At 36.0% G+C, this 15131-nt stretch overlaps 1 protein-coding gene across 1 annotated transcript; it reads left to right on the plus strand.

Annotated features, from left to right (window-relative positions):
- The first annotated feature begins 9927 nt into the window (after nt 1-9927).
- On the plus strand, nt 9928-13482 carry LOC149416134 (uncharacterized). Its single transcript, XM_089642059.1, has 2 exons — nt 9928-10042; nt 11715-13482. Exons 1-2 carry the CDS (start codon nt 9989-9991, stop codon nt 12966-12968), a joined length of 1308 nt encoding a protein of 435 aa, XP_089498185.1. The 5' UTR covers nt 9928-9988; the 3' UTR covers nt 12969-13482.
- Nucleotides 13483-15131: the final 1649 nt, after the last annotated feature.

Below are 15131 nucleotides of genomic sequence, written 5' to 3' on the forward strand. Positions count from 1 at the left end.
CGTGTATTACAATGGTGTCTCGATAGTCGAACTAACTAGAAGCTGGCTAATTGAAAGATCTGAAACAGTAAGTTTGTTTGGGAGCATTTCCACTGGCCCTGGCGACTACTGGCTACTGTCTGCCATCTTGTGAACTTCCACGCAAGCTCTTTGCACTGCCCTCTATGAGTGCATCTGTGAAGCTCTTACTTCCCGACAACCACATTATCGATGTGTTCTCAAAAAGACAGCTTATAATCTAAAGTGACACCAAGGTCCTCAATGGACTGCACACTAGAAAAGCAAAGCACTTAGTTTACTAACCACGTTATTAATGTGTTCACGTAAAGACAGCTTGTAATCTTAAGCAACACCAAGGTTTTGAATTGACTGCACAGTAAATAAGCAAAAATCATTTTGTTTATAATAAAAAAATAATTGATTTCTTCGCTCGATAAAATGAAATAATTTTGCATTTGTCAACAATTAGTTTCAAGCAGTTGGTTTTACATCAATCATTACATGAATTCGTATCTAATTGAAAAAAAAACAATCTTGGCTAGATTTAACTATTTTTAGGATCTTATTATTCTCTGCAAAAAGCCAACCAAATTATTAATAAATAAGTTTAAAAGAAGCGGAGCTAAAAGAAATTTGACTTCAACTCCATCGTATGAGTAATCGCCTCTTTCTAGTCCTAACTTCATAATAATTGTTTCATAGTGCTTTCAAGCAAATGAAACTCCAATGATATAAAAAAATGTACTGTTCACACTTGTAAACGTTCCTTCCCAGGGTCTGGAGTCAATCGCGCTAATAATCTCGCCAAATTTCGATCGGGTAAGACTGCAAAGAAACGTGTGTATGTCAGCGTGTGTGTAGTTGATTTTTAGCAATTTTCTTAAGGCATATTTTTTTTTCAAGTTTTCTCCAAACCTAGGATAAATATAGGTACATATTTTTAAATAGTTTAATGAGTCAATTTATAATATTTAAGACAATATTAGCGATATTTTTATCCAAGACACTATCTAGATTGCATTTAATAAAGTTAGCAGCCAATAAAAATATGCGTTAAGAAAATGAATATAATTTAAAAAATAATTAGTTAATATTTAATTTATCATTTTAAACACACGTAGGATAACGAAAGATTTTTTAAATATTTATGTTGAGGGATCAGTAGGATTTATAGGCCCTGTTAGGAGTTCTACCGAGCCAAACCTTCTGATATGAAAATATCTGGAGTCGGTGAATTATTTTTCCATTTTTTTTTTTTTTTTTTTTATAATGAATACCTCACAAGAGTCCCAACTGCTCCCGTCTGGAGCCAGTGAGACTATGGCATCCCCAATTGGGGAATGTTGTGAGGCTGAAGGTAAGTGGGGAAGGGAAAGAGGAAGGTGGGGAAGTACCTGGCTATTCAGATCTAGTCACTAAACACGGCTAAAGCCATTTGGAGCAACGTTTCAATTCTGAATGGTGGTCTTACACCAGGGCGATACTGGTAGTATCTTCCACTCTGGAACGTGCCGCAAATATACTATATATTATTTTAATTAATTAATTGTGAAATAACACAAATCAATCAAATAAAATTTATTTGCGCACGCCGGGTTCGAACCCGCGACCTTCGGAATGGCAGTCCAATGCGTTACCACTGGACTATGCCGGCCTTCAAATATTTCATTTAATCTCTTGGGGAGAGATCTCTGGGAGTTGACGTGTTGTTCTTGTATTGTTTTGTATTTATTTTGCTTATATAATGCACTTGCATAATGTTGATTAACTAGATGATCATTTGTGGAAAAGTGTGTGGAAGGGCTTAGTTTTTCCTATGGGGAAGATTTAACCCGGACATGAAACCAGAAAAAATAGTTCTCCATTAAATATGACAGAAGGAAGTAGGGTCGGATTAACACAGTGGTATAGCAGAGCCCTGGCAAGACTAAGGTCCTTGATTTAAATTTTGGCTAATATTGTCTTTAATGATGAAATATTAACATTTAAAGACCTCGTGCCGATTCTTTGCGGGTTAGAAATATAAACAATATTGTTGACGATGCTGTACAAACGAATAAGATATTTTTAACACTGCAGCATGTACATAAATTATGCACGTTAATATTATATTTATCAGCAAAACATACCGTTTATCTGCTTGCTGAGAGAATCAAACGAAATTCTGATTAGTGAAACTTCTTGCCATCGGCAGAGACGATCAAAATGCTTGTATTCAAGTTTGGTATTTTGTTCTTAATTTTGACATTATTTACCCTAAGCGTGAGTATACATTGAAATACAAAAACGATTGTAAATCTGAAATGATTTAAGATTTTGTGGGTTTTTTTAGAGGTGCAGGAAACCCTTCAAGAAGCGACAGTATTTAAATTGATTTGTATTTCTATGTTTAATTTTGGTGTAGTCTTTTAATAATAACTGCTGTTAAGCCCCCGTCGTCTTTATTAGTAATAATGAGGTTTTTGAGTCTTTTTTTGTTTTTTCTTTCTCGTTTTGATTTAAGCATTTGCATCAAATATAAAAAAATACAATATGGACTAAAACAATGCATTTTATTTCATAGGATGCCATACCAAGAAGAAAACGCTACAAAATAAGAGGAAATTTTCGAAGAAGATCAAAATATGACGTTCCTTGTGTAAAAGAAGACGTGCCATCTCTTTGTGATGTCCAGTGCAATCCAAAACAAATTTACGCAGCAAACGATAGTCCTGGAGTCAATTCATCAACTACAGAAAGTCCAGTCGCATTCGGATCTGAAAGTGAAACAGTAACAAAAAGTCCTGGTGCTGATAGCTTGCCAGCTTCTACTGTTGTCGATACTGCTTCTCCCAGTCTACCTGCAGCATCTACTGTTGCTGGCACTGCTTCATCAAATGATACCGCATCATCTACTGTTGCTGATACTGCTTCTTCGAATAGTCCTGAATCATCTACTGTTGATATCACTGTTTTACCAAATGATAATTCTACGTCTATTGGTGATGCTGCAAATATTGACGTTTTTAAAAAACGTCTCCTTTCTAGAAAATGGAATGAAAATTTAGCTGCCGGTGTTGAAGGCGTTATTGAATCAAGTGTTCCATCCGATTTCGATAGTGCTTTGTAATTATTTGAAACTGTATTTGAATAAATTTTTTTTATTGGTATTATACAATTAAAATAATAAATAAAATACGAGTAAGGATCGAGGGGTTTTAAAAAACAATAAAATACGTTTTAAAACGATTAAGCTGTTGACAAGTTATTCTTTAGTAACTGTCTTTATTTCTCATGTTCAGACAGTTTTACTTTAAAAATTACTGTTTCTTACGATAAATGTGGGATATAACTTACTGTGTTACCAGCAGAAATTAATAAATGTTTTATGTTTAAAACAAACAATTACCTGTTCTTAATGTTTCTATATTATGTTACATCTCTTTAGGCTATATCGCACATTTGAGAATACCTTCGTAACCTTCACTGGCTCAAGTGCCCTGAAAGAATCCAGTACAAACTGTGCTGGATGGTGTTTAAATCCATCAATGAAATGGCCCCATCCTACATCTCTGAACTATGCGTCCCGGAAAACAATGGTCTGAGGCAGTCAACTCTTAGATCAACAACTTCATCAGCTGTAGGCAGACTGATGGAACCTAAGCGCAAGCCAAATACTAAGTTTAGTGATCGCGCTTTCGGAGTATCTGGGCCAAAGGCTTGAAATAAACTTCCTCTGGAACTAAGATCCATAACAAGTCCAACAGAATTCGATTCGAGACGATTGAAACAATTTTACTTTAAATGTGTGTAGTGAAATATTTTTTGTATATATACATAAAAAGTTAAGAGTAGATGAATTATAATCTATCTAGTTCCAAAATTAAATTTTTTTGGTGGCGACAACTGGTACAGGTAAGCTAAAATAACTAATTAAAGACGATGCGGTATTTTAGTTCAATCATCTTGGCATAATAATGGAGAAACTAGACTTTACGGCCCACATTCGACAAATTGTGAATAAAGGTATGAAAACATTAGGATTTATATTAAGAACAATTAAAAACTTTGAATCTTTACAAATAATAAAACTATTGTACATATCCCTTGTTAGAAGCCTGATAGAACATAACTCCATTGTTTGGTCGCTCTTCTACAATGTACATATTCACAATGTTGAAAGAATTCAAAGAAAATTTCTACGCTTCGTAAATTTTAAACTTAATATCCCTTTAGAACACATAAATTACCTGTCTTTAATGAATCTTTTAAATATTCCATCTTTAGAAACAGATGAAAAATAAACGACCTAACCTTTTTTATTAAAATTATTGAACTCTTAATTCGATTGCTGTGAACTTCTGAATTTAATAAATCTGCACATACCTCCACGAACAACTAGGCAAATATCAAAATTTTAGATACATACATCTCATTCCAACTATAGTTTTCATTCTCCAATACAACGTTTACACAGTCTTGGTAAAAAATACTAAAATTAATATAAATGTATTTGAGAAAAAATTGAACTTGGCAAACATTAAACGGATTATGTGCGAACTATTTCTACCTACTTTGTCAACTATTGATATCAACTAATTTTTTACCTTTTTACTATCATCATCGTTGATTTGGAGGATTTTGGCAGATTTTCTATTCTTTGTCTCACTTATTTGTACTATATCATAGCTATATTTTTAAACTGTAATATTTGATTTAACCTTTATTTTGTTAATAATGATAATTTTTATGTTACCTTTATTTTGTAAACACTGATTTTTTTATGTAATCTGTATACCTAACTACAAAAAATAAAGATGTACATTATTATGGGTAAAAGCCCTATGGGCGTTTAAATAAAAGAAATAAATGAATAAAAATATGAAATTCTTTTAAAAATACGTAAATGCAAGGTATTATCAATATTTTCAAGGTCCCAGCAAAAGTTATTGTTGTTTTAAATTTCCGTTACGTTGTTATCTAGAAACTATTATTATCAGGCTAAGCTTAACACTTCATCGTATACGATAATTGAGGGCTACACCAAAACTAAACGAAAAAAATCATCTTAGATTATTATTTATTACCAGCTCTTAGAGAATTGGAGTTGGCAACATAGTATATTCATCATATATATATACATCTATACAGGGTGTCCGGAAACTCGTAGTACAAGCGGGAAACTGGTGAATCTACATCACATTTGGAGTCGATTTTGTAGTATATTTTTTTTTGATTTGAGCTTTCGTTATCGAGTAAATCGAGTTTGAAGTTGATTTTTTTTTTTTTTTTTTTTTTTTAATCAAATTCTTATAAATTATTACTGAAGATCAAAGTACCCAACTAATTAAAACTATTTGAAAGTAAACCAAATGAAGAAACTCGGATTTGAAGCATTATTTTGAAATCACCCTTCATTTAACCCGGTGTAATCATAAAATATTTCTGCTCTGCAGGGTTGAAACATCTGTTGTTCAACCCTAAACACCAGAAAAAACTTTAACCCTAAAATAGCCGAAAAATATTTTTTTTGTTATTTTTTTTTTTTTGTGAAAATGCTCAAATCAAAAAACTTTATGTTTTTTTGGGTTCCCCATGTGATGTAGATTCTCCAGTTTCCCGCTTGTTACTACGAGTTTCCGGACACCGTGTATATGTTGGGAAGTGGGTTAGCTAAGAGCTTCACAGATGCACTCATAGAGGGCAGTGCAAAGAGCTTGCTTGGAAGTCCGCAAGATGGCAGCTAGTAGTCAGTGGTCGCCAGGGCCAGTGGGAATGCTCCCAGATAAACATAGTGTTTGCAGTTCTCATTTAGCCAGCTCCTAGTTAGGTCGACCAACGAAGTCACTCTTTTAATACGCGAAGTATTGAATAAATCCCTGATTAAATATAAATAACTTATTCTCTAAAATCTCCTTCCACGACGATTTGGAGAACTGTTTGTGGGAACACAACAATATACAAAAGCACACACTTCACCACAATCTTTACAATTTTTCAAATCTTTAAACATCTGCCCTGATGATGGACACTATTGTGCTGTCCGAAACGTTGACTAAAGAACGAGGTAGGAGGCAAAATAAATCACTTTAATACTTTTTGCCGTGAAAATCTCAAGTCTTATCTGGCGTTGATTGTACTGTAATTTACCCACATCACTCATTTTTAGCGTTGCTACGCCAGGCGGTTCGAATAAAAACGAACATTCAGCGACATAAACAAACCTTTGCCTTTTTTAAAGAAGTTTACTTTTCTGCGCAGGTTCTTATTATTTCCATGTGCGCTCTTCGGCGGTTAGTGTAGAACTGATGTCATAGTTTATTCAAAGCATTCTCGAACCCCCCTTCAGCTCATTGAAATGACCCAGATTTCAAATCAGGGTAAGTAAATCAATCTGTTTATTATTTAATATTGTATAAGCAATAAATTAGTTACTGACTAATTACACACCTGTAAAAGTAACGGGTATTTTCATGTCGTATTTTGTACTTGCGAGTAGTATTGCATATTTGCTTTTGATCGCGAAATGACCTCCACAAACAAACGCACTTCTTGCTAACACCGTATTATCAATATGATCAAATCTGTCAAATCACGAATCTCACTCACTTAGTCACATAGATCGGATATTTATGTCGAATCAAATATCTGTCTGAGCAGCCTTTAACACAACAGGGCATTAATTTATCACCTCGAAGAGTTCTAATGCTGGCTAATGATGGCTAAAGGGAAATTATAAATATTTACGCTCACAACGTAAACATCCGAAAACTTCAATAATCCAAATGGCGTCTTGGAAATTTCCGTTAATTTTCGAATCGCTATGGTAGTGAGCAAGTGATCAAACTATTGGTGAGGCGTATGTATCGTACCCAGTAAAAGTACCGAGTATTTCTATGCGATACTTTGTACTTGTGACAGATCTCCAAAATACCTGGTTCCAAAATACTCATTAGTATTTTATATCAGGACTAAATATTTTTAATAGGTACTTTTACCAGGTATTTTTCATTGGTATTGTTGATGGGTATTTTTGATGGTTATTCTTGATGGGTATTTTACACATCTGAAAATTTTAGTGGGGAATTACGTATCACGGAAATTCTGTAACAACCCCCCCCCCAAATGGATTTCGAATAATTAATGAGGGAATCAAGCTTACGTTGGAAAATTTGTGGGGAATATGTGGGCAGAATTTAGGTGAGTGCAGTTTAGAATTCTGAATCAATCCTCAGGTCGGTATTAAATACTTTTGAGTATTTTGTCACCGGTATTTTTACCAGGTATTTTTCTGTACCTGCACTCATTGTACCCAGTAACGAAAAGTACTCATAGGACCCACCTCTAGATCAAACTACAATTTTTGCTCTGAGCCTAAGATTTCTAATGAGATCTAAGCTTTGAGCCACAACAGTTTTGAATATAAGAAAACGGTTTGGTGACGTCACGCCTCATCAGGGTTTCAAGGTCAGACCGGAGCATGACTGGAGTTATACATAGAATATATATTATTATATGTAAATAGCAATTTTTAAGTTTATACCGACCTGTTGGAGTGACTAATATGCGAGCTGGAAACTAAAGTGTCATTGTCGGCCACCGTTCACGTTTTGGAGAAATTTCAATACTGTGGTCAGAATCAACGCTCTGCGCAAGTAGGTGATTGGTGTTCTCGTGTGACGTTTTTCGATGAGCGATATGGAATTGGCCGTTTCGGATAATTATTAGTTTAAGATTGACCGATATTTTGTTAGTGCCTTGCTCCAACGCTCCTTAGTGCTAGCCGCCACTTATGATATTATATGAATCACATATTTGGTGTTGTGGGGATAGGATGGTGGGAGGAAGGTATGGGGTATGGATCTAGTATGTGTAAAGTATTCTGAGAATGTTATTTTTTGGTTTTAGGTTTCAAAATGTGAGGTGCTGTGTCACGTGAGTCAATGGAGATTGTAGTCACTCGTACGTCAACAGACATTTTGTGCATAAAACTTCCACACTAGTTTGTGGGATTGTCGTTAATACGATGTGTATATACAGGGTTTTCCAATTAGAGGTGTTATTTTGATATTCGACCGTACAAGATCAATGGTTTCGTTGCTTGTGTAGCATGTAGCGCCGTCTTGTTGAAAGCAAACGTTGTCCAGATCAATACCATCCAATTCCAGCCATAAAAAATCATTAATCATCTCTCGATAGCGATCCATTCACCGTAACTGTTGCTCCAGCCTTATTTTCGAAAATAAACCGCACCAAACAGTCACACGTTAAGAATAGAGAGGCTTTTTAACAATAACTCTAGGATTTTTCGAGCCCCAGATAGGACAATTTTGCTTGTTCACGAAGCCACCGAGGTGGCAATGGGCCTCATAACTCAAAATGATTGCATTTGATTCACTCAAGTGAATTTTAATAATTTCAAGCGTGTATCGTTCCATTTTTATTAATGGCGTAGTTTTGCTTGTCAGATGTCAAAAAATGACAGCTTCAAAAGAAACATCTACCGAAATAGCGGGCTATTCAAAATAACACCTCTTATTGGAAAACCTTGTACTTACTGAAACTATCTCCTTCTGATACCTCCATTCTCAAAAGGGACATACCTTTTTTTAAAATCGATTCCAGGTCTTGAAGTTTCCTAGTCTGAGATTGCGTTCTATCCTATCTACCTAACCCAAATTTAAGTTCCTCTTCTATTGTCAATGGTTGACCACCTTTATTTATATAAAAGGCATGTTTTTGTAATAGTTATTTATTTTTGGGGTATTTTGCCTTATTGCTCTACATCCTTCTTTAGCAAACGTTTTGGACAGCATTACAGTGTTCATTATCAGGGCAAATGTGTGGACACTGAATGTTGTCCGAAACGTTAGCTGAAGAAGGAGGTAGTGCAAAACGGCATAGTACTTAACAAATAATTACTATAATTCTTTTGGCCATGAAAATCTCAAATCATCATGTTTTGGTATAAATTTAGTATTTTATCAATCCCGCACATGAAAATCCGGCAAATTCCTGAAATGAAATAATGCTGAAATCAAGGGGGAATTGCGGGATGTAGGAATGCGGAATGTGGGATTGCGGGATTGCAAACCCTACTGCCATTAGAATGTACGGGAAATGTTAGAAGCCAAATTCGAATGTATTATAACTATTCTAAGGAATTTGCCAAAATAAACTTGACACCGACTGATCAAATAAAAAAATACTACATCCATAGTAAACTGTAGCGCTGGGTACGCGAGGGTCATGCCAGCTGAAAATCTCTATTTATTCATGTAGTGACAAAATTTAAATTTTCACTACCAGTAGAATATTTGCTATGTAAATACGATCATTGTTTCTTATACGTGTGTTCTTTTAGGTAAACTTTGATCATAGAACAAATAATCTACCAATTTTTATTGTTTAACCCGAATATTTCACATTAAAAAAAATATATTAATTTCAATTTTTTTCCTCAGTGTTCTTTTAGTATCTTTTATAATGTGTGGGTTTTGGGTGGGTAACGTGTGGGTTTTTTTTTACGGAAAAGAAATAAAGCAAGTTTAGGAAGGTAAAAGATATGAGGGTTGGGTAAGAATCTATGGAGCAGTGTGTCAAGAAGTGACGGACATTTGAATATATCCCTCCCACTGCGGCGCAAACTGATGGCTTGAGATACTAGTTGGAGAGATCAAAGAATCTCCACAAACCAGCTCCCCAATCTGGCGACCCATTGAGAATCTACAGCGCAATCGTGCTCGGCCATTGTTTCGAAATTTTCGAACGCAAGAAGTCTGTCGCTCCAATATTGCTAGAACATAGAAGAATAAAAAGTTTTACAGCATTTTTTTTAACAGAAAGTAATGACTATCTTCAATGGACCCCACAAGTCCAGCCGGGTTAACCCATGTCACTTCGGCACTGCTCAAACAAACAATGAAAATTCAATTATATAAATTGCTCCAATAATCTAAGGCGGCTATAATTTTATCTACTTCTGTGCTGCTGACTCCATCGTACCAAGATGCGTGGCCAGTTTGTCTTTCTGTTCGTCTTCCTGGCACTCGTTGCCTATTGCGTAAGTTTTTGTTGCTTTTTGTTAGTTTAAAGGGAACGATTCAATTTGAGAATGGTGGTCTTACACCAGGGCGATACTGAGAGTATCTTCTACTATAGGCTAGAAGTAAGTCTATTAAGTCCCGTATTAATTTTTGTTATTTCAGAATTCATTTAATACTTTATATTGCGCACTTGTTGCACATTCCAGAGTGGAAGATAACCCCAGTATCGCTCTGGTGCTTACTATAATATATTCAGAATTGAAACGTTTCTTGAAATGGCTTTAGCCACGAGCAGATATTAATTTACAGATATTCCCCCACCTTCCTATTCCCATTTCCTTCCCATCCCCACCACCTTCAGCCTCACAACATACACCAATTGGGAGTGCCATAGTCTCACTGGCTCCAGACGGTTGGGAGTAGTTGGGACTCTTGTGCGGAGCCAAAGGAATAATGAACAATTGAGAATTCAGGGAATATTTTGAGAGTGAAAAGGGAAGTTTAAAGGTCAGAAGGTCTTGGATATAATTTTTTCTAAACTGTGTAGGAGTTTGTCCAAATATATTAACATGTTGTTTGATAATTTTTACTCGATTCATAACATGTATAAATAATTAAATACTTCTATTGGAATTTCACTTTTGTTTTTGGTAATGCATCAATGGAAATCGCCGTTATTAAATTTGTTGTATCAGATCTAGTTGAAACTCATTAGATAGATTCGACGTCGATGACAATGCATAGTAAACGCATTTCTCTGAAATTAGAAGACATTACAGCAGATAATGTACAAACTAAATGTCGGTCCTACCAAATCGCAATTTGGCTAGTTGTTGCACGACATTCATTAATGCAAAAGATATTATATTTTTTTAAATTTTGTGGTTATTCAAAGACTAATTAAATATATCCATTGTTTCAGAAATTTTAAACATCAATTCATCTTGTCATGCTACGTTGTGCTAAAACATCTGTTCTGCCTTGTGGTATCTTGAAAAAGCCATGGCAATGACTACAGCTGAAGTTTCAAGCACGTGGACGCTATAGCATTTCAAAAGGATTGGGTTATCAATAGAGATAAGAATCATACTAAAACTAAGTATTGGAAGATTCTCATAGCATCTGGTTTCAGGGTAATTTGAAGTAATCCCAAGGTAATTCTAGCTAGGACCAACTAGGCTTTGAAGGGTTTCCAGAGACTTATATAGTTCAACTTCGAGGTTTGGGTAGGGTGTTTTCAGTTACCTCCAGTGCGATGTTTTTTTAATGGTAGTCAGTTATTTTTTTTAACTTCTTTTGGCGCTACTAGGGGGATAACACCGACTCTTGACAGGACTACGCTCTTGCATGGAAATGGGACGACGCTCTTGCATGTAAATACTCTTCATTCTTTCTGCCAGCTTCGTGACTCATCGGCATTTTCTGGCCGCCCGCCAAAACCCTGTGTGGTATATTTTATTCTACTCTCACTAAAATTAAAAATTAATCTATTCTAGATGATGAAGAATTTAAAATTGATATTATATTTTAGTCTGATTATTTTTTTGAGCCAGTATTATGATGATGAGAGAAATCAAATAGTATCCGAAAAGAAACAGTTTTTTAAATCCGTTGATCACAATCCTTTAGTTTCTGATTTACCCATGCCATAAATGCAGCCTGGTAATAATGTTGTTTATTTGTTTTCAGAACGCTTCTCCATGCCGCAAGATCGGTGGACCTAAACAAGGCGGAGGCCTACAGGGGCCTAAACTGTGTGGAATTAAGAAGGATAGCCGTGAAAACAATAACAATAACCGCAAGGGTGGCAAGGAAAATCGTTGCAAAAATAAAAAAGGCAAACGAAATGGAAGCAACGAAAAGAGAAACAACAACAATAATAATAACAATAGCAATAACCGAAACGATAGTGATGAAAAGCGCAATAACAACAATAATAATAATAACAACAACGCCCACAACAACAACAACAGTAATTCGGCCTCATCCGCAGCAGCAGCAGCAGCTTCGTCATCTGGAGGAAAGGGTGGTTCATCCTCAGCAGCCGCAGCAGCCGCCGCAGCTTCATCTTCTGGAGGAAAGGGTGGTTCATCCTCAGCAGCCGCAGCAGCCGCAGCTTCATCTTCTGGAGGAAAGGGTAGTTCATCCTCAGCAGCCGCAGCAGCCGCCGCAGCTTCATCTTCTGGAGGAAAAGGTGGTTTGTCTTCCTCATCCGCAGCAGCAGCCGCAGCTTCATCTTCTGGAGGAAAGGGTGGTTCGTCTTCCTCATCCGCAGCAGCAGCCGCAGCTTCATCTTCTGGAGGAAAGGGTGGTTCATCCTCAGCAGCCGCAGCAGCCGCCGCAGCTTCATCTTCTGGAGGAAAGGGTGGTTCGTCTTCCTCATCCGCAGCAGCAGCCGCAGCTTCATCTTCTGGAGGAAAGGGTGGTTCATCCTCAGCAGCCGCAGCAGCCGCCGCAGCTTCATCTTCTGGAGGAAAGCGTGGTTCATCCTCAGCAGCCGCAGCAGCCGCAGCTTCATCTTTTGGAGGAAAGGGTGGTTCATCCTCAGCAGCCGCCGCAGCTTCATCTTCTGGAGGAAAGGGTGGTTTATCTTCCTCATCCGCAGCAGCAGCCGCAGCTTCATCTTCTGGAGGAAAGGGTGATTCATCCTCAGCAGCCGCAGCAGCCGCCGCAGCTTCATCTTCTGGTGGAAAGAGTGGTTCATCTTCCTCATCCGCAGCAGCAGCCGCAGCTTCATCTTCTGGAGGAAAGAGCGGTTCATCTTCCGCAGCCTCATCCGCAGCTGCAGCTTCTTCGGGAAGCAGTTCATCAGCGGCAAGTTCTGCAGCCTCATCTAGCTCATCTGCTGCTAGCTCTTCTTCTTCTAGCTCGAGCTCTGCTTACAATACTGCTAGCAATGGCTCTTCTCACAATAAGTCTGAGGAGAAACCATGCTCTTGCTAAAAATTAAAAAAATATGCCAACATATAACAGGATTTGATTTCTTAATTGATTTTACAATTTTGTCATTTCTTTGACAAGAAAAGCAAGGTGGCAGGGGTTTGTTTTGTTATTTAGCATAGAAAACATTTTTTTTAAATTATCAAAACTTGACCTATGCAACAAAATGTTTTGTTAGTTTATTGCGCACATTCGAATCATTTGCTTGTTCGTAGAAGAGTTAAAAATAAGCCTTTTCAATTATATTTTAATTCATACTGAAATATTATTGTTTTTTCTTCTTTTCACCGGAAAGGACTCAATTTGAATCGTCCATCATTGGCCTAGGAGAGAAATTTTTCCAATGTACTTTAAATGAGCTATGTGTATAAACAAATACCATTTTAGAGCCCAAACAAATTTATCCCTTGATGTGTTTGAAATAAATATCGATATTTGTAAATAATAAAAAAAATTGTATCAAACTTGAAAATGTAACGTTATGTTAAATGTTAATAAAGATATATACAAAATAGTAGATTTATATATTTAAAAAAATTCCATCAAGTATTATCGAAAATATTACAAATATTGAACAGAAAATGAATTAGTTAAAATACATGCAAAATAGCAAAAGAAACATAAAACATTTTGGATCATACAGGAACCGTTATCGTTACTGCTTTACATAATATAAAAAGTGTTCATTTATATTTAATTATAAATTGTTAAGAGTCTCGTCTACGGGTCGTTAAAGAATCACCGATCCATATATTTATATCGGGGCCTACAAACAGTGCAAACGGGTCGGAGAACTACGAGATTTTAGTTGGATATCTAACGCAATCAGATATTTAACGCGATACTACCGACACCACTAAAAACACTTATAATTACCATTTTAACATTTTTAGATTTTAAAGTACAATTAAGAATTTATTTTTGTTGAGAAGTGAGTTAGTTAAGAGCTTCACAGATGCACTCACAGAGGGCAGTGCAAAGAGCTTGCTTGGAAGCCAGTGAGATGGCAGTTTGTGGCCAGTAGTCGCCAGGGCCAGTGAGAATGCTCCCAGACAAACTTACTGTTCCCAGATCTCATTTAGCCAGCTTCTAGTTAGGTCGACTATCAAGTCACCATTGTAATACGCGAAGTATTAATAAATCCCTGATTTATCACAAAGAACCAATTATTTATAATCTCCTTCCACGAAGAATTGGAGAACTGTCTGTGGGAAAACAACAATTATTTAGGCACATTAATAATATTAAAAAAAAAAACACAATCTCATAGTCCATTGTTGACTAACTTGATTCACAATCGTTTGTTATTATTTACGTGTTTACGTGCCATTCTTCGCAATCTCTTATCAAATAAAAAAATTATATTAATATATGAAATTACCTGTTACAATAGTACCCTTATAATGGTACTCGTGAGACAATTTGACGATGATAAGATAATGACATTCAGCTTAAAGGCGGTAAAGGCGAAAATAGAAATCTGCAATACCGACGGTTTTCTGAGATACAAGCTACCACAAGCTACATAGCTAATGTGCAAAAATCATTCAACATATATGTAACAATTCTCATCGTGTCTTTACAGCGCTGGGTTTTGTCGATTCCTTACCGACCCGAAGTGATAAATCTCGCGTTATGGACAGCAGTAAAATTTAAGCGAACCAGATAGCAAGTGCATGGGATACATTTCCTGAAAGTCCAGGTAAAATTTTACATTACTGATCACTGCTCACTCCCTGGGGCGGATCTAAGACTCAAAAGGCAGTTAGCTAACATAACCTTACAGGGAGGACAAGAGACTAGGGCCTTTCCTAAAACCTAGTTCCTAACTAGAGCAGGTAAGTGCTGAGAGCGAAAGGAGTGAAAATTTGTTATAACTTTCACAAATACACAGAAAAACGCCGCGGGTTGCATTTTTTTATAAGGTATCCACAATCGAATCACCAATGATAAGTTAATAAGTATTAATAAATTAATAAAATAAAATATTATAAAAATATTATTATTAATAAGTTAATCATAAGTTCGAGAATTATTATTTTCACAAAAACACGAAAAAAACGATTTTTTATCTAGGTCTGACAGCAAACAAATAAATGCTTTAGATTTTTTTTCGATGAGTCTGTTTTCAAACAGTATTTAAATGGAAATCTTTCAGTATTTTGT

The sequence above is a fragment of the Hesperophylax consimilis genome, chromosome 17 (assembly GCF_061612785.1).
Source record: "Hesperophylax consimilis isolate HC1 chromosome 17, BYU_Hcon_1.0, whole genome shotgun sequence".
Lineage (NCBI taxonomy): Eukaryota > Metazoa > Arthropoda > Insecta > Trichoptera > Limnephilidae > Hesperophylax > Hesperophylax consimilis.